This window comes from Dendropsophus ebraccatus, chromosome 4 (assembly GCF_027789765.1).
Source record: "Dendropsophus ebraccatus isolate aDenEbr1 chromosome 4, aDenEbr1.pat, whole genome shotgun sequence".
Classification (NCBI taxonomy): Eukaryota; Metazoa; Chordata; class Amphibia; order Anura; family Hylidae; genus Dendropsophus; species Dendropsophus ebraccatus.
In genome coordinates this window covers 57,730,647-57,758,051 of record NC_091457.1, presented here as the reverse complement: position 1 = coordinate 57,758,051, position 27,405 = coordinate 57,730,647, and the positions used below count along the sequence as shown (strand labels likewise).

General features: G+C 47.2%; 1 protein-coding gene across 1 annotated transcript; it reads right to left on the bottom strand.

Moving 5' to 3' along the window:
* Positions 1-276: 276 nt before the first annotated feature.
* On the bottom strand, positions 277-24,225 carry LOC138789666 (cytochrome P450 2J6-like). The gene is made up of 10 exons (XM_069968423.1): positions 24,131-24,225; positions 9,235-9,454; positions 8,025-8,187; positions 6,646-6,798; positions 5,956-6,116; positions 3,139-3,312; positions 2,841-2,985; positions 2,090-2,277; positions 1,247-1,388; positions 277-549 (listed from the first exon to the last, which is right to left on the bottom strand). The coding sequence occupies exons 2-10, from the start codon at positions 9,394-9,396 to the stop codon at positions 368-370; spliced, it is 1,470 nt and encodes a 489-aa protein (XP_069824524.1). The 5' UTR covers positions 9,397-9,454; positions 24,131-24,225; the 3' UTR covers positions 277-367.
* Positions 24,226-27,405: the final 3,180 nt, after the last annotated feature.

Below are 27,405 nucleotides of genomic sequence, written 5' to 3'. Positions count from 1 at the left end.
TCAGTGCTCAGAGAGGTCAGTGGTGACTGCCAGAGGAGATATTTTCCTACAGGAAGGAAGATATTTCTACATTATAAAAAAAAATCATCTTATTATTATTATTGTTTATGTATTTATTTATTTATCTATTGTAAAGCACTCTTGATTCCAAAGCATTGGTAAAATACATAATGTCAAATAAAATTAAGAGAAATGACAGGGTGCTAGGGCTTACAATCTAGAAGCTTTTAAAATTTTCATCTTTCATTAGCCTCAGCTAATTTGGTAGGGAGATAACATATAGACGACCAACTAAGCAAAAACATAGACGCATATACACATATATTCAACTAAGCAAACAAATTATTTTTATTTTAAATGATCTGATCTATACACGTTGTACAAGCCTCATCTTAAACCGTTTAGGGGAGTGAGAGACCCCGAAAACTGGTGTGGTGCCTGGAGGTGACTTTGGGTTTGGCACGTGGAATTCAAAGTGTGTCAGCATATTAGTGAAGAACAGAAAAATTTCCATGCGGGCAAGATTCTCCCCAAGACAAACCCGCGGCCCTGGTGAAGAAAAAGTTGATTAGTAGATAGCAAAGCGCAAATAATGTACGAGCAAAGAATAATTGCACCCAACCCTTACAATGACTTCTTACTTTATTGTACATTACACTGTTAAATAGTTATGATGGTGACATACAGATGATTTACAAGAGATATAACAAACTAAGATGGGAATATCCTTTTACATAAACTTTAAAGGGGTACTCTAGAGAATTTTTTTATTCAACTGGTTTAGAAAGGTATACAGATGGGTAAATGTTTTATTATTGTTATTTTTTTTAATCAAGCCTTTGAGTACTTATCAGTAAGGTTATTTGCAGTGCAGGAAGTGGTATATTCTTTCCAGTCTGACACAGTGCTCTCTGCTGCCACCTCTGTTTGTGTCAGGAACTGTCCAGAGCAGGACAGGTTTTCTTTGGGAAATTGCTGCTGCTCTGGAGAGTTCCTGTCATGGACAGAGGTTGTAGCAGAGAGCACTGTGTCAAACTAGAAAGGATACACCACTTCCTGCAGGGAATACAGCAGCTGATAAGTACTACATTTTAGTACTATTTTCTTAAATAAAAGTAAATTGCAAATCTGTATAACTTTATGACACCAGTTGGTTTGAAAACATTTTTTTTTCCTTTGGAGCACCCCTTTAAAGGTCAGTTTTGAAAATTGCACATGAAGCAACAATTTTTTTTTCTCATGGTACCTGCAGAGAATGGTAGAAAGGAGTCTACTTTTGTGAGATTTCCATCCTTGTTCAAAAAGTTCTCAGGATTAAATTCATATGGATACTTCCATTGACTCTCATCATAATGTAACGAGGACAGATCTGTGATAATTGTTACTCCCTGGGTAGAAAAAACAAAACAGGTATATAAAGTCTAATATACTGTGGACATCAGCAAGCTCAGCTTCATCGTATTATAGTAAAAGCATGCCGTACATGAAAGCAGGGCCGTATTAACAGCTGCTACTGCCCTATCTAAGCCCCATCTTCACTCACCAATTAGCATCATGATTTTCTACCTAGCTAATAGCTCCAGGCGTCACATTTAACACCGCCACACCAGACCTGAACAATACCACAATACCTCCCACCCCCTCATCACCAGATACCAGATTTACTGGCAAGTCTGAATGGGGGGTTGGAGAATAAAAAAAATAAAAACAAAAAAGATTTTTTTTTGCCCCTGCTCCCTGGTGCTGCCCCCCTGCAAGGAGCTGCCCTAGGCACCCGGACTACAGGTGCCTAGTGGTAAATACGGCCCTGCATGAACGCCACGTGTCCAAGCATTTGCATCTTACATGTACGGGATGTGTCACCAAGGGGTTTATAAATGGTGAGTGCATCATCTAAAGTGCCTGTTGTCAGATTTTCGCCTAATTTGGAGCAGCGGAACACCCTTCAGAGGCCACTGTGTAGCAAGTGTACAGGTGGGATTAAGCAGCATGATACACATCATGCTGAAATCCCTTTACTATACTCCATACAGTTACTCAAACCAATATGTTCACATATTTATTACAAATAACTAAAAAAATTACTTACTTTTGGAATAGTATAGCCATTTAACTGTACATCTTTTATAGTTGAGTGAGCCACTCCCAGTGGTACCACTGAAGCAAACCGTTGTACTTCTTGTAAAACAGCCTGTGTGTACGGCATATGTGCTCTGTCCTCGTAGTTAACATGATCTCTTGTTCCTCGAATCTTGTCTATTTCTTCTCTGCACTTTTCTAGAATAAAATGATTATAATCAGAGAAATGAAGAGCACACAATTAAAGAGGTCCGCCGAAAATTTTTATTAAAGTATTGTATTGTCCCCCATAAATTATACAAATTACCAATTTTCACTTATTACGGGAAATGCTTATAAAGGGCTTTTTTCCCTGCATTTACTACTGCATCAAGACTTCACTTCCTGGATAACATGGTGATGTCACGACCCGACTCCCAGAGCTGTGCGGGCTGTGGCTGCTGGAGAGGATGATGGCAGGGGGACACTGAGGGACACAGGGCACTGGAGGGACACTGAGCATCCTCCTGCCATCATCCTCTCCAGCAGCCACAGCCCGCACAGCTCTGGGAGTCGGGACGTGACATCACCATTTTATCCAGGAAGTGAAGCCTTGATGTAGTAGTAAGTGCAGGGAAAAAGGCACTTTATAAGCATTTCCCATAAATGTATATTGTTGATTTGTATAACTTTTTCTTTTTTTGGGGGGGGGGGGAAGCAATACAATACTTTAATGAAAATTTTGCTGGACTTCTCCTTTAAATATAATTTCAAACTATTACCTTGAATATCTGGATACAACATCATATAAAGAAGACACCATTCCAGGCTAGCAGATGTTGTCTCTGTGCCAGCCACAAAAAGATCTCCCACACATGTAAACAGATTTTCATCATCAAAGGTTGACTTGCTGTTATCTTCATGCATCTAAATGGAACATAAATTAAAGGGGAACATAATTTAGCCAATTATTTATTCTAAAACCAAAACCTAATATGGTTTGTGGTGAACACAGCTTGATGGAACTGTTACTGGCAGAATTTTGTGTTCAAATATTTTTGTTATAGTACATGACTTTACCTTGTCCATTTCATCTAAATAACAGTCGATATAGTCTCTTGGATGGTTGGGTACCCTGGTTTCCCTGTGCTCTTCCAAAACATTCCTGAGAAACCCAAAGATAGTCTTTACGTTTCTGAAAATCTTTTGATGTGGTAGGGGGAGATGCTTGATGAATCCAAATGCATTGTAAAGCTGGGACAAGAAATTAAGATTTGACAATTATTTTGAGGGTGTTATAACAACAGGGTCTTGAAAAAACAAAATCCATAGCTAAAAGTACCTTCAGCTGGGCACATAATCAGTTCAGTGCCCAAGCCAGCTGGCTATGGTATAGTAGTTTGTTTGTCCCCTCGAGACCAAACACACACATTTTTCCCCCCCCTTTACCAGCTATGTCCCGGCAAGACTAACATAACTTGATAACAATGTTTTCTTCTGAATTCCATGTCATTTTGCTGCCTTATGTTTAAGCATGCGTATCAGACTTTAATTTGGGAAGATTTGACAGATGTGCAGATTTCAGGTGAAAAATGTCTTGGTGGACTTCTAGGCCATTGAGTCTCCCGCTCCCTGCCTTGGTCTGGGGCTGTAATCCACACACCCCCTCCCCCGGGGAAGGCCAATCCTAGTAAAACAAGCACTGGAGGGGGCAGGGAGAGGGCGACTAAGCGGCCTAGAAGCCCCACTCGATGACACTGTGCACCAACTATAAAAAGCGTTTTTTTTTTAAACTAGTTTCTAAGCCGCTGTCGCGTATCGGTGCATTGAACTTCATCTCTGCCAATAGGGACATTATCACTTTAACAACAGGCAGTTGATAGCAGATTGCAGAAAAATAAGATACCTAGTGATCAAGATTCAAATGCAAGAAAGTTTCTTGAAACAATAATGGCTGTTTAAGGGAATTAAACACCAGGGATCAAAGTTTTATTTCATTCTAGTGGATAGTGATAGTACTATCCTAGTACTGAAGGGCAACTGTCAATTACGACTGCCGGCAGGTGTGACACCTCCTGTAATATATCCTTTTTTGCTTAATGGTGTTGGCTTCAGCTTATTTCTTTTCTTTGACTTTAACATATAAATATCAAGGTACTTCAGATTTTAAAACAAGGCTAGAAAGTCCACCTTTCCAGCATATCACAGACCACCCTTTTTCAGGGACAACCAGTCCCTGTGTTGATAGTATGAAATATTTAAAGGTTTCTTAGTATGAATTGTTTCTTGAAATGTTACACATTCAGTGGAAAAAAAATTCTCTCAGGTCCTATTCACACATCCGGGGTTCTGTCTGCAATTGCAGACCTGCAACTGTGGACAGAACATAGGGCCACTACATTTTAATGGCCAAGTTCACAAATCCATACACGTGTACGGGTCCGTGATCTGTGCCACAAAACAAAGCACAGGTCCTACCTACTATTGTACATTGGTAGTGCATTCCGAGGTCGCAGGTTGCACTACGCACGTGTGAATGAGGCCTAACTCTACCAAGTGAATCTGTACCGAGCACATGTCGCTTCTTACAGCTTACTCTGCTATCTGCTTGTCATGCAATATTTCAACCAGGAAACAAACAAGAAAAGCAAGTTCACATAATTTTAATTCTGCATCACAAGCTCTTTGACTAGTTATTGTTAGTGCATCAATTTGCTATAATTTGTTGTTAAAAAATGGAAAGAATGTGTTGATAATGTTAAAGCGTAACTGTCATTTCAGGGTCATTTTTCTGAAAACATTAAATATCAACAGTACAAGCGATTTTAAGAAACTCTGTAATAGGTTTTATAAACCAAAAGAGTTTCCTTCTGTACTGAAAAAGCAATCTCCCAGCCTCCCCCCTCACATCAGATGAAGCAGGATTTCTGTCTCCATTATGTGGCTATGGAGAGGGGAGGGGCTGGTAGGAGTGACTGAGCACGGAGGATTTCTGCAGAGCACAACACCCTGCAACCTTCTCTCAGTAAGTTCATAGATAAGCACTGACCTTTCTGACACCTGAATTCTGCGTTTTAGGTGCCCAGAGAGTCTACAAACAGCTGACCTTCATGTCACCTCTTCCTGCTCCCTCATTTCCCTCAGCCCCTCCCCCCTTCATAGGCTTACAATGGAGAGAGCAGAGCCCGTCTTCACTGGCTTCTCTGTAATGAAGACGTGTTTGCCTGATAATGCACAGATAAGAAGTCAGGGGGGGAGGCTGGGAGATTGCTTCTTGAGTACAGAAGGAGGCTTTTTTGGCTGGTGAAACCTATTACAGAGTTTCTTAAAATCACTTATACTACTGATTTCTGCAATAAAAAAAAACATGACAGTTACGCTTTATGGCTAGGTTAACATACAGTAAAATAAAAGCTATATACAGTACGACCAAAATTTTCTTAAAAAAATAAATAAAACAACGTGTGAGCAGATTAAACCCACCAATATTTTGCACATGATAAATAATGGTAAATAATGAGCATGTTCATTATTTGGATGATTGTACTCAGTTGTGGACGTTATTCTATACAGTGTGTGCACTGCCAGCCAATTTCCCTTTGACTTCTATGAAGCGCATTATTACATTGAAAATATAACTGCAGTGAGCAGTCTGAATATTCCTGAAGAGGGACGGGTAGATGTGTGCACCAAGTCCTGTAGTCCCGCCCCCAGTGCGCCAAACTGCCTAATTAACAAATGTATAAAACTGAGGTGTTCATCCTTCCCTATGGGATCATAACAGCAGTTAGATTGTTCTAACCAGCTGATATTTTCCCTTTACATTTTCATTCTATGTATTTACATTCTTTACTAGTCTGTAAGTTCAGATACATAAGATTTCATAGATTTTCATACCTGTGCCCAGATTTCAGTTGCCATTCTCATGTTTTCACGCACAAGATTGAGAATATTTCGAAATGTTGAGTCATCATAATCATAGCGTCTCCCAAACACAATGAAACAAATTATATTGGACACAGCATTTTCAAGTAAATGGTGTGGATCATACAGAGAGTCTGAAAAACACCAGTATAGAACTCTACAGAACCAGTATAGAACCTTATTAGCAAGTAAAATAAATTGTGGCATGCTATACACACTACACACATTACAAAGATATTTCACCTAGAAAATTATTTTATGTGCCTATATGTCCTGGACTTCGATCATTCGAATCTACTGTTTTTATTATTGCTTGCCATACACTATGGGCAAGATTTATGAAACTTGGTGTAAAGTGAAACTGTTTCAGTTGCCCCTAGCAACCAATCAGATTCCACTTTTCATTCCTCACAGACTCTTTGGAAAATGAATGGTGGAATCTGATTGGTTGCTAGGGGCAACTGAGCCAGTTGTACTTTACACCATGTTTGATAAATCTCCCCCTATGTATTTTCCAATAGGGTAAACCCTAAACATTACCTGTATAACCTTAACTGCGAAAGTTAGCTAAAGATGAAGGCCACAATATATTTATTTCTGAATTATGTGTCATTTTACATACATTTGATTGATCATTGATGAATTCTATCGGACATTTATCACCTTTATTCCTCTTTAATTCCTCAATGAGGTACAGACTCTCTTCACAAATTCTCTCTTCCATAGACTTTTTTCCCAGGCCAAAATTCCGTAATGTAGACAGGGTGAAGCGCCTATGCTCCTTCCATCCCTGTCCATAGGGGGCAACAACCAGCCCTGAAAAAAAGAATAAACTGGATTTATTCCAGCAATCAACATACAGGAGAGGATTCCTTTAAATGTCTCATACGTTGTTCTTAAGAAGAAAAAAAACTTCTCCCAGCGCATGGGCACATTGAGGGACGTTTATTAAAGGGAACCTGTCACCCCCCGTGCCGGGGTGACAGGCTCCCGACCCCCCGTTAGAGACCCCTATACTTACCTCATCCCGCCGGGTCCGGCTTCTGGATTCGGTCGGGTCCCGGAGATCTCAGCCGCTGCAGCCCGGCGCGCGCGCTGAGAGATGAGTCCAACACCCATAGAGAATGACAGGAGAGTCCAGCGCTCCGTCATTCTCTATGAGCGTTGGACTCATCTGTCAGCGCGCGCGCCGGGCTGCAGCGGCTGAGATCTCCGGGACCCGACCGAATCCAGAAGCGGGACCCGGCGGGATTAGGTAAGTATAGGGGTCTCTAACGGGGGGTCGGGAGCCTGTCACCCCGGCACGGGGGGTGACAGGTTCCCTTTAAGACTGACGTACATGTACACCAGTCTTAAATAAAGCCCCCAGTTTCCCAGACTGGTTTACTAAGGAACACACCTCATAGTAAACCTGGCTGGCCCGGCACCTGGTGCAGGCAGCAGCAAGTCTACACCTGCTTGGAAGCAGATGTAGCACAAATCAGGCACGAGTGGAGACCACACTGTCACTGACAGGCTGAGCGGGACATCCGTCAGCTGGGTCATGACATAGCCAGGGGGGGAGCTAAGAAGACAGCTAGCTGGGGTCCAGGAGCAGGACATGGCACTGCGCGGGTGCCGAAGCAGGTGAATATGAGCTCTTCTTTATGTTACCCCACCCCCAGCTCAAAATAATTTTTTTGCCTCCCCCCGGACTTCTCCTATAAAAGGACTATTTCCATGCCATCACTTTATGATCAGTGGGGATCCTACCGCTGGGGCCCCAACCATTCTTAAACCCAAATGGCCGCAGATATAATTCAGTACTGTAGTCTCTCCACAGTTTATTCCTGCACACAGCACTCTTGGCACCAAGGTGTACAGATAGAGGCTGCAGTGCTGAATTAGCTATGCATCCCCTTTTTATTAAGGATCATGAAGTGATAGCGTAGCCTAGTAATATGTATTCACTTCATGGGATGTAACAGCTCCTAAACCAATTTCATTATTCTAGTCGAAACTGGCCAGATATATAAGTATAGGCAAGACTATATAGCATTTACCTTTTTTACCAGAGATAACTTCTGAAATCCTGTTCTGAGGTCTGTCTGCAAACTCAACACCCTTAGTCACAAGAACCTCTTTAAGGTCTTTAAATCCCCGGATAACTACAGCTGGTATAAATCCCAGATAGATGCTGTACACAGGACCATATTCGTTGGAAAACTGGCAAAGAAATAGAAATGTTTTGTGTACTAGGCATATAAAAGAGGCAATAGGACTTCAGTTTTCCATGCAATTTAATCCTTCTGCATGTGCTTGACTTCATTGGCAGAGATCACCTTCTTAGATTTATATGTTGTGCTAGAGCTATCCCCACATACTGTATACACTGTGGCTACATGTCCATCAGCCTCAGTCCCTGAACTTGGCATAAAGTGTCTCTTTAGGATCATCACAAAAAGATTGCTAGTGAGAAACTGTCGGGTCTGACTGTTCAGATGCCTATCAATCAAAAGATTGAGCCAGGAGAAGTGCTTGGCTGTGCACTTCACTCCCTGGCTCCCTATGCAGTTACAATAGATGGGCTCCATTATATTATTATATTGTATGGAGCCTATATAGTGTAACGGGGGAAGATAACAGCAATATCTCATAGCTGGGATAGATTTAAGCTGGGATTTACACCTATTTGCCAGTGTAAATTATATAGTAAATTTGGCATGCGTGGGAGCAGGTGCCGCGATTTGCAGCTCCAGAGCGACCTATTTCAGCTTACAGGCCGCTCTGAAGCTGGAGCGCGCGGGACCCGGGGAGAAGCAGAGCGCAAAAGAAGCACTGCAGCATGGATAGGTAATGTATAGAGTTTGGAAATTGTCAGCCGCCAGCAGCACATCGCTATTACACATAGCGATGCGCGATCTACGGCCGACAATTATAGGTCCAAACTATATCATGATCATTGTCATTGGATGATTGTTGTGTTTATTACACGGAGCGGTAATCGTCCGGGTAGGGCCGATTCGGACGATTATCGCTCCGTGTAATAGGGCCCTTAGACGGTGTAATAAGCTTAGCTAACATTTCAGCATCGATGTTACAGTTGTAATTCTTTGACCAAGTAAAGGTCGGACAAAATCATATACTTTCTATATTAAGATTTTGGTAAAATATACAAATGCAAAAAAGTAACATTAAAAGATACTCTACTTTCAACTTCACTAAAATAAAAATTCCTGTCTATAGTCCTGCGACCCTGTATTCTCTACTTACTTTCTTAAGTGCCTTCAAGGGATTGGAGAAATCTATCTGCAGCATGTTGCCAAAGACAGGCAGGCATACAGGTCCAGGGGGGAAATTCTTAGGGCGACGCATCTTCCACAGTAAACACACTAGAAGGATGATCCCCAGGAGAAGAGCTGTGCTCAGATCCATGATTACTCCTCGCCTGGTGCTTCAGAGCTAACTCCTGATCAGGGCCTCCTGTTACTTCCTGCAACACAGAGTACAACCCCTCCCAGAAATAGTTATGATAAAGACTTTCCTCTAGTTACACACAAGAATTACATATACTTCTTTAAATACAGGGTGGCTTGACTAACATTTTAATTCTAAAGGTAAAACACCTTACAAACATGGACTTTGCTCCCTCTATAGCAGGTCATATAGATTTGTTATTTGTCAATAGATACTGCTAGGCACCTAGGGTTTATTCACACATCTTAGTAATGTGCTGGTTTTTCCACAATTTTTAGGACATTAGGAGAAACACAGGGAGCCTGGAATTTTATCTACCAACATCCTTGGAATGGATGATAAAAGACTTATGGTCCTTTTACACGGAACGATTTATCGTTCGAATTTGCACGATAACGATCGAATTCGAACGATAATCGTACGTGTAAACGCAGTGACGATCAAACGACGAGCGATAAATCGTTCATTTTGATCTTTCAACATGTTCTCAAGAAATAAACTACAAAAACATGTGGTATGTGTCAGTCTAAAACATAACGTTTAATACTACTATTAAAATATACGGACTTACAACAAAGAATAAATCAGAAAACTCTGCCACAACAAAATCAATAGCCACAGTTCATCTATATTGCAGAGTGGGGACAGAGGACAGTAACACTTACGGTTATGGTGTTATTCAAGATCAGTCGACCCCAAGCTCAGTGATGGTCTGGGAAACAAAAAATCCCACAGTGAGTCACAATGATTACTGTACCTCAAAAATTAAAAGGACCTTGATAGCTGGGAAAATGCCCTAATCAGCCCTAGATATAGTCCAGGCTCTCCCTAGCCTGTCCCTGTCCCAAGACACAAGGCCATTGAAAAAATCCTACGGGGTCTCATAAAGACTGGAATCGCAACATAATGTTATAATCTGATGCGATCCTGTCCAGACCCCATTTAAATACCTCTAAATACCTCTACGCGTTTCCCTCCTAAGCAGTAAAAGTCTCTAGGAGTTCATCAGGAGGTCAATACAAAAGGATAAATACGTCCCTGGGGTAAAGGATACCGATAGATGAAATCCCACAGCGGAACCTGGCACCATGGATGGAAGGCAGCCTCAACATGTTCTCAAATCATCGTTGATCGCTAAAAATTCGCAAATCGTTCAGTGTAAACAGTCTTTCAACGATTTCACCTATGTGTGAGATAGGCTTAAACGATCGCAAAACGATCGCATAGCGAATTTTCCGTACGATGTATAGTTCCGTCTAAACGCTGATCGTTATAAAAAAAACATCGTTCATTCAAAATAGTTAATCGTGCGATTGGGCGAATTATCGCTCCGTGTAAAAGTACCATAATGGTACTTTTACACGGAGCGATAATTCGCCTGATCGCACGATTAACGGAAATTTAGTAGGAGCACTGACTATAGATTCATGAACATGTAAACAGGGAAAAGGACCACAAGCATGGTGATTATGATGGGTTATATGAAAAGGTACATAAAGACTGACAGAAGACCGCCTTCATCTCTCCTCTGGGGGTATACATACCCTTCAGGATGGCTAATGCCTCAGTTTTCTACCAGGTGTTAATGAATCTTTGGCCTCTAACAGGTCTCTTTGCCTGTCAATCAACCCTGCATTGTCAGAGAGCTGTGACTAGTTATGGGCCAGACACCACCCGGATGACTAGTTTCTGCCTCTCTCCCTGTCTCATGCGCCACTTTAAAAGACGCTTTGCCCAGATATAAGGTTACTGAAAAAGGAATCCCAGACATGGTAGGGGGTTTCATTATAACATCTATTCGGTGCTGCTAGGAAATTAATATACACAATTGGGCTGATTAGCTGCCTTTAAATTTTATATGTGTAATTTCTCCTCTTTACCACCAGGTGGCACATGGTAGTATTTATTCCTGCTGCTATTCACATTGCAGATTGCTGTCAGTAGATTCCCAGAACTGACCCCGGGAATCGAATCCCTGCCCAAACTATAGCATAGCAAGACAACACTGTTGTATGTAGCGCTGACTTGCTGTCAACTGCTTACTGAAACTGGGCTTCTCAGGCAAAAGCAAAAAGTTTTATCAAGACTTGCACCAAAACCTTAAGCTTTTGTCCTTAGAATCCCATGGCTTCCCCACAATGCTGGAGAGGTATGTACTTGCTGACAGAATGGAACCAGTGTATTTATTTTCTTCGCAGCTGTGATGTGAATTGTGTGGTGGTTCTGAGTTTAACTGGGAATGTTTGCTGTACAATTCTCGTCTCTATTGGTATGTTGTTGTATATTTACTGTGAACAATATTAAAGTCATCTTGTACTTTAACTTTCTGACACTCGATCTCATAACAATTTGTTACATTTTTACTGTTCTTTGAAAAATTAATGAATAAACAATTTATTTTAAAAAATGGTGTTAACCTTGAATAACTTTCCCAATGTCTACCTAAAGGCTTTCATACACTTAATACAAGTCAGCATTGGCCAACTTTAGTACAAAGTGTATGGGGGCCTTTAGTCTTTAGTGTTCATTGCTCTTTCATTGCACTACTGCTTATTATAAATGGTGAAATTGCAACAAATTGGACAGTGTGACTGTAAATTCATGGACACGTGTAAGCAGGGGAAAGGACCACAAAAATGGTAATTACTCTGTGTTACATGAATCGCTGATTGTTTTGTAGAAAATGGGACAAGCCTAGTAACAGGGCAATCTCTAGGGCATTTTGGCAACGGGGCAAATCTTGATAAAAGCGCCCCCCTCCCGACCTCACTCTGTTCAGCGCTGGGGAAAGCAGGGGAGATTTTATCAAGATTCAGGTTACTAGGAAGAAGCAGTGTGTGTATTACGGCCATAGGCAGATTATGAGGGCAATCTGGGCAACCGCACTTCTCTCCTCTCCTGCTCGACGGCACAATGACGTCACTTGTCCACTGCCAAGCAGGAGAGGAGAGAAGCTCGGGCACCATGGGGCTGCACTGGGGGGGCACCAGCTGGCCCAAGCCACCAGTGATGCTGCTGCCACCCCCTGCCCCTTTCACCCTGGCTGCTCCTCCCTGCCCATGCTACCCCAGTTGCTCCCCCCTGCCCCTGCCACCCCCACTTTTCCCCCCTTCCCCTGGAACCCCAGCTGCTCCTCCCTGCCACCCCCATCTGCTCCCCCCTGCCACCACAGCTTTTTCCCCCTACCCCTGCCACCCCCAGCTGCTCCTCCCTGTCACCCTTAGCTGCTCCCTCCTGCCCCTGCCACCCCCAGCTTCTCTCCCCTGCCACTCCAGCTGCTCCTCCCTGCCACCCCCACCTGCTCCCCCTGTCCCTGCCACCCCCAGCTTCTCCCCCTGCCACCCCCAGTTGCTCCCCCTGCCCCTGCCACCTCCATCTTCTCCCCCCTGCCACCCCCAGCTGCTCGCCCCTGCCCCTGCCACCCCCAGCTGCTTGCCCCTGCCCCTGCCACCCCCAGCTGATCCTACCTGCCACCCTTAGCTGCTCCCTCCTGCCCCTGCCACCCCAAGCTTCTCCCCCCTGCCACCCACAGCTGCTCCTCCCTGCCACCCCCAGCTTCTCCCCCCTGCCACCCCCAGCTTCTCCTCCCTGCCACCCCCAGTTGCTCCCCCCTGCCCCTGCCACCCCTAGTTTCTCCCCTCTGCCACCACCAGCTGCTCCCCCTGCCACCCCAGCTGCTCCCCTCTGCCACCACAGCTGCTTGCCCCTGCCACCACAGCTGCTTTCCCCTGCCCCTGCCACCCCAGCTGCTCCCCCTTTCACCCTAGCTGCTCCCCCTGCCCCTGCCACCCCCAGCTGCTCCCCTCTGCCACCCCCAGCTGCTCCACCCTGCCACCCCCAGCTGCTCCCCTCTGCCACCCTAGCTGCTCCCCCCTGCCATCTAGCTGCTCCAACTGCTCCTGCCACCCTAGCTGCTCCCCCCGTCCCTGTTACCGTAGCCGCTCTCCCCTGCCTCTGCCACCCTAGCTGCTCCTCCTGCCTCTGTCACCCTAGCCTCTCCCCCTACCTCTGCCACCCCAGCTGCTCCCCCTGCCCCTGTCACCCAAGCTGCTCCCCACTGCCATCCCCAGTTGCTTCCCCTGTCACCTTAGCTGCTTCCCCTGTCATCTCAGCTGCCCCCCTGTCACCCAGCTGCTCCCCCTGCCCATGTCACCCCAGCTGCTCTCCTGCCATTCCCAGCTGTTTTCCTTCCCCTGCCACACCAGCTGCTCCCCCTGCCTCTGTCATCTCAGCTGCTCCCCCTGCCATCCCCAGCTTCCCTCCTGCCCCAGTAACCCTCAGCTGCCCGCCTGCAGATCAGTTGTGGTCGGAGAAGTCTTCATGATGGCCAGATGGAGAAGAAAGCGAAAAGTGAGCGACAGCAATCAGAGAAGCCTTCATCTGTGAGTCATCAGTAACTGCATTGTAATCACTTCTATTGGTAATATTATTCTTGGTGTACTGGATTTGGTTTCTAACAGTGTGACGGTATGGTGACAATATGGTAACAGTGTGACGGTATGGTTGTAATATGGTAACAGTGTGACAGCATGGTGATAATATGGTAGGGGTAGATGTTTTTGTTCTGTCTCCTATTAATGCTGTTCTGGGGTCACTTCCCTTCACTGAGCCCCCACAGAACTTGGTATAGTGATTAGTGATGAGCGAATACTGTTCGATCGAATAGATATTCGATCGAATAGTAAGATATTCGATCTATCGAAATATTATCGAAAAATATTCGATAAGTGTTCAAATCCCCCAGCTTCCGGTTTTTAGCTCCAAGTGGTTGAATAGATGTTTTTCTATAATCGAATACTTGTTCCCATTGACTTTAATATGATCGAATATTTGATCGAATATTCGAATATTCTGGAGATATTTGTACGAATATTGAATATTCAAATATTTCACTATTCGCTCATCACAAATAGTGATCTTCCATAAAACATCCAGTGTATGATGCACCTAGGACCCAACTACAACAGCTGCAGGCACTACAACTCCCAGCATTTACTAACAGTCTGCAGCCCTCAGGATTTTCTGGGAGTTGTAGTACAGTGTAGACAGATGTATTGCTGGACCTTTAGGGCTGATGGTTGTCACCCACAGATTGCTGCCACCAGGAGCCTCTGCACAGTGATTTATTAAAGGGTTGTCCTCTCATAGAAACAGTGTCGGACTGAGGTACCTGGGGCCCACCAGAGCAAATGATCCTTGGGGCCACCAATACAGAACCAGTGAGACACGACATGATGACCCGCTCCTTTCCTGGATTCTATTGTATCTGTGACAAATGCCTTGTGAATAACTTTTTTAGTCAAACTAAAACTCTAAGAACAGCCTCCATTTATACAGCTCTCAGGGTATGCTGGGAGCTGTAGTCTCTGAGAGGACAACCCTTCAATAAATCACTGTGTCTCCTGGTGGCTGCAATCTGTGGGTGACAACCATCAGCCCTGAAGATCCAGCAATACATCTGTCTACAGTGGCAGTTATCAGAGGATTGTACTACTGTACTACACATCCCAGCATATCCTGAGGGCTGCAGCCTGTCAGTACATGCTGGGAGTTGTAGCGCCTGCAGCTGCTGTAGTTGGGTCTTAGGTGCAATATACACTGGATACTGTATGAGAAATCAGAATACAGAGTTCTGTGGACATCTACGCCTACCATACTATTACCCTAGTGTCACACTGTTAGTAACCGAATCAAGAAAGCCAAGAACAATACTACCAATAATACCTGTATATAAGAAACAAATATTATCACCTCACAATGACCACTACTATTACCATCACATAGTGACTAAGGGGTCATTCACACATCTGTAGAATTCTGTCTGTACATGGACATTGTTCTGCAGACTGGACCTGGGAGCTCCCAGCATCATCAGTATTAATTATATGATGTCGGGAGCTCCGAGGCAGTTTGCGCTAGTGTACTGTAGTGACCGCTGGGCTGTGTCAGTACACTAGCACAAACCATACACTGACCCATTTAGATCCCAATGGTACACAGACTCTCCACACTATAGAAGTGATTACAGTGCAGTTACTGATGAATCTGATTGCCGTCGCTCACATTTTGCTTTCTTCTCCATCTGGTGCGGCCATCATGAAGACTTCTCCAGCCACAACTCAGGGGGGCAGCAGGGGGTGACTGGGGCAGGAGGGCAGCTAGGGTTGGCAGGGGCATTGGGGGCAACTGGGGGTGACTGGGGCAGGAGGAGCAGCTGGAGTTGACTGGGGCAGCTAGAGGTGACAGGAGCAGGGGTGGCAGCTGGGGGTGAAAGGGGGAGTATCTGGGGGTGAATAGGGGAAGGGGGGGCAAATGGGGGTAACAAGGGGGCAGCACCAGGGGGGGTGACAGGGGCGGCTGGGGGTCACAGAGGGGCAGCTTGGGTTGACAGGGGAAGGGGGAGCAGCTGGAGGTGACTGGGGCAGCTCAGGGTGATAGGGTCAGAGGGGGGTAGCAGGGCATGGCATGGGCAGCAGCTGGAGGTGACTGGGGCAGCTCGAGGTGCCAGGGGGGGCAGCTGGGGGTTACAAGGACAACAGCTGGGGTGACAGGGGCAGGGGAGGCAGCAAGGGGTCGTAGGGGAAGCAGCTGGGGTGAATGGGGCAGGGGGCAGCTGGGGGTGACAGTGGGAGCAGCTGAAGGTGATAGGGGCAGCTGGAGGTGACGGGAGTCTGGAGGTCACAGGGGGGAGCTGGAGGTGACAGGGGGCAGCTGGAGGTGACAGGGGGAGCAGCTGAAGGTGATAGGGGCAGCTGGAGGTGACGGGAGTCTGGAGGTCACAGGGGGGAGCTGGAGGTGACAGGGGGCAGCTGGAGGTGACAGGGGGAGCAGCTGGAGGTGACAGGGGGAACAGCTGGAGGTGACAGGGGGAAGCTGGAGGTGACAGGGGCAGCTGGAGGTGACGTGGAGACTCCATGTTATGCACTATTTGGGAGAGGTTTGAACTCTGCTTTGCCGGTCCTGGGCGAGAGAGCCTGAACGCTGATGCTGTCATCTGACTGGGGAAGTGAGGGCCCAGTCAGATGACAGCATTGATAGAACGGTAGTACTGTATCACTGCCGGGGGCCCTGCTGCCTGACAGTCAGTGCGCCGCATGCGTGGGGGGCTGGGGCCTATCAGAGAATAATAATTCACTGCAGAGGACATTGCTCTGCCATTTTTCCTTAGTTGGGGCAAGGCTAGCAGGGGGCCCACAATTTCTGAACTGCCCGGGGCCCATGGTACCCTTAATCTGCCCCTGATTACGGCATAGATCAGTGTTGCACCCCTACCTAATAATATTTTACTGAATACAAAAATATTATTCAGGAATTCACAGGTGACGTCTTCTTTGATCTAAGGTGTCACTTTCTTTTTTCTCTCCATCTGGCCCAGACCACCGTGACAACTGCTACAATTTACTTCTTCAGAACATGTTGTGCCTCCATAGGGTTATAATGTCCCCTGCTGTGCCCTCATATAGTAATAATGTCCCCCTGCATTGTCCCCATATAGTAATAATGTCCCCCTGCATTGTCCCCATATAGTAATAATATCCCCCTGCATTGTCCCAATATACTAATATTGTCCCCCTGCATTGTCCCTATATACTAATAATAATGTCCCTATGCATTGCCCCCATACACTAATAATGTTCCCCTGTATTTCCCCATACAGTAATAATGTCCCCTTCATTGTCCCCATACACTAATAATGTCTCCTGCATTGTCCCCATACACTAATAATGTCCCCTGCATTGTCCCCATACACTAACAATGTCTCCTGCATTGTCCCCATACACTAATAATGTCCCCTGCATTGTCCCCATACACTAACAATGTCTCCTGCATTGTCCCCATACACTAATAATGTCCCCTGCATTGTCCCCATACACTAATGATGTCCCCCTGTATTTCCCCATACAGTAATAATGTCCCCTTCATTGTCCCCATACACTAATAATGTCCCCTGCATTGTCCCCATACACTAATAATGTCCCCTGCATTGTCCCCATACACTATCAATGTCTCCTGCATTGTCCCCATACACTAATAATGTCCCCTGCATTGTCCCCATACACTAATAATGTCCCCTGCATTGTCCCCATACACTAATAATGTCCCCTGCATTGTCCCCATACACTATCAATGTCTCCTGCATTGTCCCCATACACTAATAATGTCTCCTGCATTGTCCCCATGCACTAATGATGTCTCCTGCATTATCCCCATACAGTAATAATGTCTCCTGCATTGTCCCCATACACTATCAATGTCTCCTGCATTGTCCCCATACACTATCAATGTCTCCTGCATTGTCCCCATACACTAACAATGTCTCCTGCATTGTTCCCATAAACTAACAATGTCTCCTGCATTGTCCCCATACACTAACAATGTCTCCTGCATTGTCCCCATACACTAATATTGTCTCCTGCATTGTCCCCATACACTAATAATGTCCCCTGCATTGTCCCCATACACTAATGATGTCCCCCTGTATTTCCCCATACAGTAATAATGTCCCCTTCATTGTCCCCATACACTATCAATGTCCCCTTCATTGTCCCCATACACTAATAATGTCCCCTGCATTGTCCCCATACACTATCAATGTCCCCTTCATTGTCCCCATACACTAATAATGTCCCCTGCATTGTCCCCATACACTAATAATGTCCCCTGCATTGTCCCCATAGACTAATAATGTCTCCTGCATTGTCCCCATGCACTAATGATGTCTCCTGCATTGTCCCCATACAGTAATAATGTCTCCTGCATTGTCCCCATACACTATCAATGTCTCCTGCATTGTCCCCATACACTAACAATGTCTCCTGCATTGTCCCCATACACTAATAATGTCTCCTGCATTGTCCCCATACACTAATGATGTCTCCTGCATTATCCCCATACACTAATATTGTCTCCTGCATTGTCCCCATACACTAATAATGTCCCCTGCATTGTCCCCATACACTAATAATGTCTCCTGCATTATGGTTAACCACCCCCTAAGGGAAAAAAACAAACAAACAAAAAACAGTCCTGGGGGGCATGGGACAGGGGTGGTCGGTCCTATTATGCGGTGAGTGCGCAAGGGCCAGGCACCACCAAGCGCCCCCTAGCTGTTGGTGCCCCGTGCGGTCGCCCGGCCTGCCCGGTCATAGAAATGGCCCTATCTAGTAGTACTCATCACATTGCAGAGTTCTGACAATTTAGGTTCTAAGTATGTAAACAAAGAAACACAGATGTGGAAACACAGCCTAACACTAATTCATTCATGAATAAGGAAAGATTCTAATTGCCCCCTTAACGACAATGGAAGTATGCATGCAATGAAAGTATGAAAGTCATTGCCTAGATGACACATGCCATACATTTACATCATAGACTGCAGGGGCTCTATGAGCTCAGCTTTTCACTGTTGATGATGGGCCGCTACAACCATGTGACTGCCCATAATTAACCCTTTCACTGTCCGATTGGGACCCCTGCAATGTGTTTTCGGAAGTCTCAATCGTTTTAATTGACTGCCTGTGGTCTCTTTCCTATCTCCGTGCAGTCAGCTCGGCTGCTATAGGCATTGCTACCGGTATAGCAATATTATACCTGTATGGTGAACAACATAAACGAAAAGAGAAAAAAAAGCACCAGAATCACTGATTTATTTGTCACATTAGCAGGCATGGTCTGAGGGAGGATCCATTAAACTTACCCGGAGGGAGGATCCATTAAACTTACCCGGCCAGGCCTCAGCGTTGGAATGACCTGGCTCAGTATTCTGTTGATCTGGTCTGCAGCAGACCAGACCAATGGAGCACCGATCTCAATGGGAGATTAATGCTGTGTATATAGAAGTCCCCCAGGGGACTTCTAATTACTGTGTAAAAAAAATTTATAATAATAAAGTTTTTTCATTAATTAAAAAAAAAAAACCTCCTCTAATATAAATTTAAATCAACCCCCTTTTCTCATTTTAGAAATAAAAATAAATAAATAAATAAACATATTTGGTAACTCTGCGTGCGTAATCGCCTGAACTATTAAATTATCAAATTTCTAATCTCACACGGTAAGTGCAAAAATCCAAAGTGCAAAATTGCGCATTTTTGGGAGCATCAAATCCAGCAACATTGTAATAAAAAGCTATCAAAAAGTCGCATATACGCAATCAAGGTACCGATAGAAAGTAGAGAACATGGCGCAAAAAATTACACCTCAACCAGCCCAGCATGGTCATAGAGCAATTTTAAGGAGCTTTTAGAGTTTTAAAAAGGTTTTAATTTTTTAAAAGCCATCAAATAAAATAAAAGTTACACAAATTACATATTGTTGTAATTGTGCTGAGTTGAGAAACATACGTAGATAACATGTCAGTTTTACCATAGGACAAATGGTGTAAACACAACCCCCTGCGCAAATATTTTTTTCTGGTTTCGCAGCATATTTTATGGAAAAATTAAGTCTGTCATTGCAAAGTACAGTTATTGCTGCAAAAAAAAGGGTTTGTGTGGGTCTGTAGGTGAAAAAAAGGAAGTGCTATGACCTTTTAAACGCGAGAAGGAAAAAATGAAAGCGCAAAAACAAAAATTTGCACGGTCCTGAAGGGGTTAGTAAAAAGAAGAGCCCTGCAGGTGATGAAATCAAAGCGCTATGGCTCTTAGAAGGAGAGGAGGAGAATGGCTTACAGTCTGTGGATTCACGTTTGGTAAAGGATTCTTTTGATGTTTAAATTAGCTGCCATATAATGGAGCATAAATGTAATTTATGGTTGTGACAGTTACTCCCTACCTGCTGTGGGTCACTCTGTCCTGTGGTCATCTGTACACTCTCCTGCTCTGAGCTGGCCTCCTGGAGGATGGGGCGCCTTCTAGTGGCAGGCGTGCGTTTGTTCACCTGTATTTATAGCTCAGCTCACATGTTCTGGAGAATTCTAGCCTGTTCACCTCAGGGTACATAGCCACTACCTCCTCTGTGCTCAGTTGTTGGTGTGTTTAAGTCGGCATACCATGTCTGTGCTCCCTGGCTGCCACTTCCTCACTTCCTAGTATCCTTCTAGCTCTTTCGATCTTTTTTTTTTTTTGTATTCAAAGCGGTTTTTATTATCAGAAAATAGAGTACAATAGTGTACAGGGATAACAAAGCACTTGAACACAAATAAGGTAAAGCAAAACACAAACCATAAATGAAATTGCCAGGAAAACAGAAGGCAGCATAAATAAATCAACACACGAGACCTAGTCCAGTGATGCCGGGTATCACACCAGTGACACTCGAGGCGCTTCACAGCAATGGTTAAGGATCAAAATATGAGTCTCTTAAAGTAATATCTGGCCCATCAAAAATAAAAGGAAAAAGGGTCCAACTAGGACCTAGAAACACAAGAACGTAACTCGTGACATGCACTAACAAGGGAAAGTTGCCAGGGCGGGCTTTCTTCAGCAAGTGCAAAGAAGGAGGCCAAAGAGGAGGGAGGTTAGGGTAGGAGGAGAAAGGGAGAAGGGGGGAAAGAGAGGGGGTTAAGGGTTATCCGAGAAGGCTAAAAGGTACTCAGGCGAATCGACAAACTCCAGCCAACGACGCCACACTTTATAGTGACGATCAGCAGTTTCCTTCGTGTCTAACACCAATTCCTCCATACGGCAGAGATAGAGGATCTCCCCAAACCACTCCGCGACACTAGGGACCCTGTCGGTCTTCCATAGGCGTGGAATCACAGATCTGGCGGCCTGTAGGAGAAATCTCAGAAGCCCTGTGTACAGGGGCTTCACCTTGCCCGGGATTATGGACAAGAGGAGGGGGGCCGGATCATTGTCGAGCTGGACCCCTGTGAGTGAGTGGATGAGTGTTATGACTGTCAGCCAGAATGGTTGGAGCCGTCTACACCTCCACCAAACATGCACCATGGTGCCCCTCGCCTTCCCACATCTCCAGCAGAGATCAGGGACCGTTGGATACAACTTCTGCAAGAGAGCCGGTACACGGTACCACCTTGCTAAAATCTTAAAGTTGGTCTCCTGGGCCCAGCTGGAGACGGAGAACCTGTGGCAAAGTGTGAAGGATTTGCTCCAGTCAGCGGCCTCGAAGGTACGTCCAATCTCCCTCTCCCAGCCTCTGGTGTACGAGGGAAGACCCTCAGAGCTGTTGTTCAAAAGTAGGTTGTAGATTAAGGAGACCGCATGGGAATGGGGGGTCTTAGAGTTACAGAGCTCCTCGAAGGGGGTCAGGGCGCGAGCTGGGCAAAGGCGTTGCAGGTTGGAGGAGATGAAATGTTGGAGTTGACGGTACTGTATCATAAGTAGCGGCGTGTGGGCCAGGTCAGGGACCAGGTCTGTATAGGGGAGTAATCTGCCATTGTTGGTGACATGACATATGCGCAGGGCAGGGAATCTGTCTCGGCCCAGGAACACAGGGTTCACGGTTCAAATAAAGGGTTGCCTAGTAAGGGGGTCAACGGGCCACCCGGGCGCACCAGTCTCGCCGAACGAGCCTGGCCAGAGTAGGTCCTCGCCAAGGACTGGGAGACCAGGGGCCAATGCCGAGTTTGACTAGGGCGCAGGGCGGCTTGTGGAAGCCAGGGGATCGTGGCGGGGTCCACCCTGAAGAGGGATCTCTCTAGCGGCACCCACTGCTTGGAAGAAGCATGATGTATGCAGTCGAGCACTCTCGCGGAGGTAGCCGCTAGGTGGTAGAGGAAGCAATCCGGCAGAGCCAGGCCCCCAGCCTGCTTGCGTCTCGCCAGGATGGATCGCGCCACTCTAGGGGAGCCCCCCGACCACACAAAGGAGCGAAATATCTTGTGTAGTTGGAGGAAGAATTGTTTAGGAATGGATGTGGGTATCGTTTGAAAATAATATAGAAGACGGGGGAGAATCGTCATTTTAAGGGAGTTAATGCGCCCCAACCAGGAGATGTTACTCTTGTCCCACCTCTCCAGTTCTACCTTGACGGCCCGAAGGAGGGGAGGATAGTTAAGGGTGTAAATGAGGCCAGGGTCTGACGGGATCTGGACCCCCAGATATTTGAAGGAGGTGGATTGCCATTTAAAGGGATAGTGGCGCTGGAGGGACCGGGTCAGGGGATGGGGCAAGGTGACCCCAAGGGCCACGCTTTTGGAGAAATTAATCTTATAATTACTGAATAGGGAGAAGTCTGTCAGGTCAGACATGACGGCCGGGAGAGAGGAGGCAGGGTCGGAGATGAACAGCAGCAAGTCGTCTGCAAAAGCGGAACATTTATGTTGCGTCTGTGTGGGGGTATGGAAGCCAGTAAAGTGGGGGTTATTTCTCAGTGCTATGAGGCGGTGCTCCATACAGAGAACATATAAGAGAGGGGACAGGGGGCAGCCCTGTCTTGTGTCGTTTTTGATCGGGAAGGGCTGGGATAATGTTCCGTTGATTTTGAGTTGGGCTTGGGGACTACCATAGAGGGCAAGAATCCTCCCCAGCATGGTGGGGCCCATTCCTATCTGGGCGAGCGTCCCCTCCAGGAATCCCCAGTCCACCCGATCGAAGGCCTTCTCCGCATCTAAGGATAGCATCATGAGGGGGGTGCGACGCCTCCTGGCCTGGGCAAGGATCGAAAACGCCCGGACAAAACAAACCCCACTTGGTCCGGGTGGACTAGTGAACCCAGGAGGACCGCCAATCTCTGCGCGATCAACTTGGCAAAGAGCTTTGCATCTAAGTTAATAAGAGATATGGGCCTATAGCTTGAGCATTGGAGAGGATCCCTGCCCTCCTTAGGCAGTACTACAATGTGGGCCAACAAGGCAGCTGGAGGGAAGGAGGAGGTGGGAGATATAGAGTTAAAGGCCTCCAAGAGAAGAGGGGATAGTTCAGGTTGAAGCAACTTAAAGAAACGTGCTGAATAGCCGTCGGGGCCTGGGCTTTTACCGTTAGGCATGGAAGATATGGCAGTCTGGAGCTCCTCCGCAGTGAAGGGGTCCTCCAGCGAGGCCGCATCATCAGCCGAGAGGGATGGTAGGGCCGTGTCGGAGAGGTATTGGTGTAGCGTGCGGGTAGGCGGTTGGGATGCGGTCCCAGGGGGGGGCAAGCTATACAGGGACTGGTAGTAGGAGCGGAACGCTTCCAATATGTCGCTGGTGAGATGGCTGGTGGTGTTGGAGGAGTTTTTGATAGATGCTATGAACGTGGAGGACCTGCGGTCTCGCAGAATTTTTGTTAGAGCCCGGCCAGGTTTGTTTCCCCATTCATAGAGCGATCTGCCACACAGCTGCTGGTATCGTTTATATATCTAAAAGAGCTTTTATCTCGTGGCGGGTCTGGAGAAGTTCCCGGAACGTCGCTTCCAACAGGGAGCGTTTATGAAGTGTCTCCAGATCTCCAAGTTTCTGGAGGAGGCGCCCCAGTTTGGCTGCTGCAGCACGTTTTAGGCGAGCGCCATGTTTGATCAGCACTCCGCGAAGAACGCATTTGAGGGCCTCCCACTTAGTTTGGGGTGGGGTGTCATCTGAAGCGTGGTCCGCCCGAAAGTTGGAGATGGAGGTCTTCAGATCAGCCACACATACACTATCCTGAAGCAAGGATTCATTTAACCGCCATGTGAAGGTCGGTCTACGGAGCTGGGGGAGGGAGAGTACGCAATGCACCGGTGCATGGTCCGACTGGAGTATGTGTCCTATGTCCGATGAGACTAGATATTGGAGATTGTGGTGTGAGAGGAGTATGTAGTCAAGTCTACTATATACCTGGTGTGGGTTGGAGTAGAAGGTGAAATTCCGGTCTTGTGGATGAGTGATACGCCAGACGTCGCATAGTTGGTGCAAGTGCAGCTGCCGACGCAGGCGGTTGAGCTTGCTGTGGGAGAGGAAGGAGTGCCCAGTGGAGGTGTCCTGGAGAGGCTGGAGCAGGAGATTGAGGTCGCCAACTAACAGGAGCATACCCTCCGCAAAGGCGGATAGGTCGTCCAGCACCCTTAGGAGAAAAGAGACGTGGTTAGTATTTGGAGCATACACATTAGCTATCGTGACCACTTGGCCCTCTATGTTACATTTGACGAACAGGTATCTCGCCGAGTCATCCAAGAGGGTGTCCATTACCGTGCAAGGCAAGGATTTGTGGATAAAGATGGACACCCCCTTGGATCGACTCTCCGGGTTGGCGCTGTGGTAGCCGACTGGAAAGTACCTGTTCCTCAATACGGGGACATGCCCCACCTTAAAGTGTGTTTCCTGAAGACACAGTATACGAGTTTTTTGCTTATGAAAAGAATAGAGGACCTGTGCCCTCTTCTCGGGCGTGTTAAACCCCTGTACATTAAAAGAGGATATTTTGAACTCAGAAGCCATAAGTAACACTCAGGGAAGACAGAAAGGGGGAAAGCAGGGGGGCAGGAGAGAGGGGGGAAAGGAGGGTGACAGAGAGGGTATGAAGGGAGAGCCCGCCCCGGCAGACAAACAACGATACTGAACTACTATCAGAGGAGTGTAACTGTAACAAACACTAAAGACAGACACAAACAGGGTAAGCAACAAAACGTTAAGTTGCTAGGGTGCTAAGATATACAGCACAGATTGCTGATTCAACGGCGCGATAAAATACGCTCAGGTACCTACTGAGGGGGTTAATATATGGCACTTCCGGTGGACAAAAAGGAAAAATGAAGCTAGAGGAGGCAGTATTCCTGCTCTGTGGGCCTGGGAATTAATATAGCAAGGGGGGATGATGGAGAAAAAACAGGGAGGGGGCTGTGAACGAGACTAACAAGGATATCAGGCCCAGCCGCAGCGGCTGCTCGGTCTCAGGACCAGACATAGGAAGCGGGACTGCATGGTCTCTGGTCACAGTTCCGGCAATTGGGAGGCGTCCCTCCTGGGACGTCTGGGTTGTCGTTGCGGTCGCGGCGAGGGCCCCCTGGTTCTGGATGGGCCAGCTGTAGGGGCGGAGGCACTGCCCGGTCACCTTGGCTGTGCATAGGGGTCTTTGAGGAAGGCAGTATATCCCGACAGGTCCGGGGTCGGCAAGTTAAGGGCCCGGAGAAAGTCTGGGAGATCCGCAGGAGAGCGCAGTGTCGTCGTTCTGGTTCCATCTCTGACGATCAGGGCAAACGGATACCCCCATCTGTAAGGTATGTTTCTATTCTGCAGTAAGGAGAGTAATGGTTTTAGGGTAGCTCTTTGACGCAGGGTTCTGAGAGAAAGATCAGGAAACAGTTGGAGCTGTGCCCCATCGAAGTCAATGACCCTTTGAAGCCGAGCCTGCTTCATTATCTCTTCTTTGATAGCGAAGCGGTGTATCCTGCAGATTACGTCTCTGGGGAACCAGGGATCAGTGTTGGGGGCCCGCAGAGCCCTATGAGCCCTATCTATTTCCAGCGGGTTTGTGAAGTAGGGTATTGAAAATGCCCGTGAGAGTTGGCATCAGGTCTTGAGGATGTGTGGCTTCCAGCAAACCCCGCAGCCGGATGCTGTTGCGGCGGTTTCTATTCTCCAAGTCATCTAAGTGTTCCGCCAACTGGTGATGAGTAGTGCTATGGACTGCGGAAGTAGCCTGAAGATCTTGGATAGTAGACAGGACCGAAGTTTTAAAGGATTCCAAGTCCTCCACTCTGGTCTGAAGGTTCTGAAGATCGGCACGGACAGTGATGAGATCTCTGCGCCACGCCCTTTTCAAATTGGATGCTAGGGAGTCCATGTCTGATTTAGTGGGCAACAGGGCAAGCAGGGCCTTCAATTCAGGGTGTCCATGCAGTATGGTGATGGCTTCTGCAGGATGCGGCAGCTCAGATGTCAGTAGCCCCACAGTGGGGGAGGGGGACCACATGGCCGCCCGAGTATGTGTTGCCCGAGAGGAGTGCCCCTCATCTCTGTCCTCTACCCCATGCTCATCAAATGTGAGGCCCCTGCAGGTGGATAAGGGCCTGTGGGCTGGGGTGACCGAGGGGCGTTTGGGCGGGGGGCTGCTGTCCCAGTCCTGCAGTGGGGCCGAGTGGAGGCTAGAGGCCACACTATCCTGTGTGTCTTCGTCATGGCTACTTTGTAAACCAAATATGGAGGGCAGGCCCGGGGTGGTTGTAGGGCCCCAGCAGGGTGCAGACCCGTATCAGACAGGGGCTGCTGAGTGGCGCCGGTCTCTCCGGCGGGAGCCGGTCCCGTGGATGAAGCCTGCTGCCGTACCTGATGCTGGTGGCATTGCGCTCCGGGGTCGGGAAGGAAGACACCGGTAGCCGTCTGAATCTCCCGCGGTGGTGCTGAGAGCTGGAGAGGGTGAGGAGCCGCCGCCATCACATGGTCGGGCGCCATGTTGGAATCCGCTCCCGTCTGTTCAGGACGCGTCGCAGGGCTAAGGAGGGGATCCAGCGGCTGGAGCAGCGGAGCTGAGGTAAGCGGAGCCTGGCTGCAGTGTGTGGAAGCCAGCGGTGTTACCGGGAGGGCTGTCGTGGGCCGGGTGACGGCCGCCATGCGGTCCGGCGCCATCATGGAGGCTTGCATGGCCGGCATTATGGCCGCGGTCGGGTCTGGGCGCTGCTGGAAGAACGCCAAAATCGGCTGCACGGTGGCCGGGTGGTCTGCAGGCACTTGTGTGACCCGCCTGGGTCTCGTTTTCCCCATCGGAGCAGGTCTTTGTCCCCCTTTTAGAGCAGTGGACTGCCGGAGCTCCTGTACTTAGCTGCTGCTCGCCAGCGTGCCAAACCACACCCCCAGCCCTTTCGATCTTGTCTATTTGTGATTCTCAGCTCACCTCCAGTCTGAACAGCGCCTTTTCATCATTTTCTGAAGTGTGACTGCAGAAGAATAGCAGCTAGTTCCAGGCTCCTGTACTCCTTCATTACTATCAGTCGGTGCTAAGCGGGGACCTTCTCTGAGGATAGCGACCTGGGAGTTTTCCGCAGCAAAGTCCATGCCACCTTGCTGCAGGCTCTGGTGAAAACCAGGGGCTCCTTAGAGGCTGCTCCCTGAAGAAGGTACGTCAGCACTCCTCAGTGATCCAGGTGGTCTACCATCTTGTGTCAGGTCCAACTATT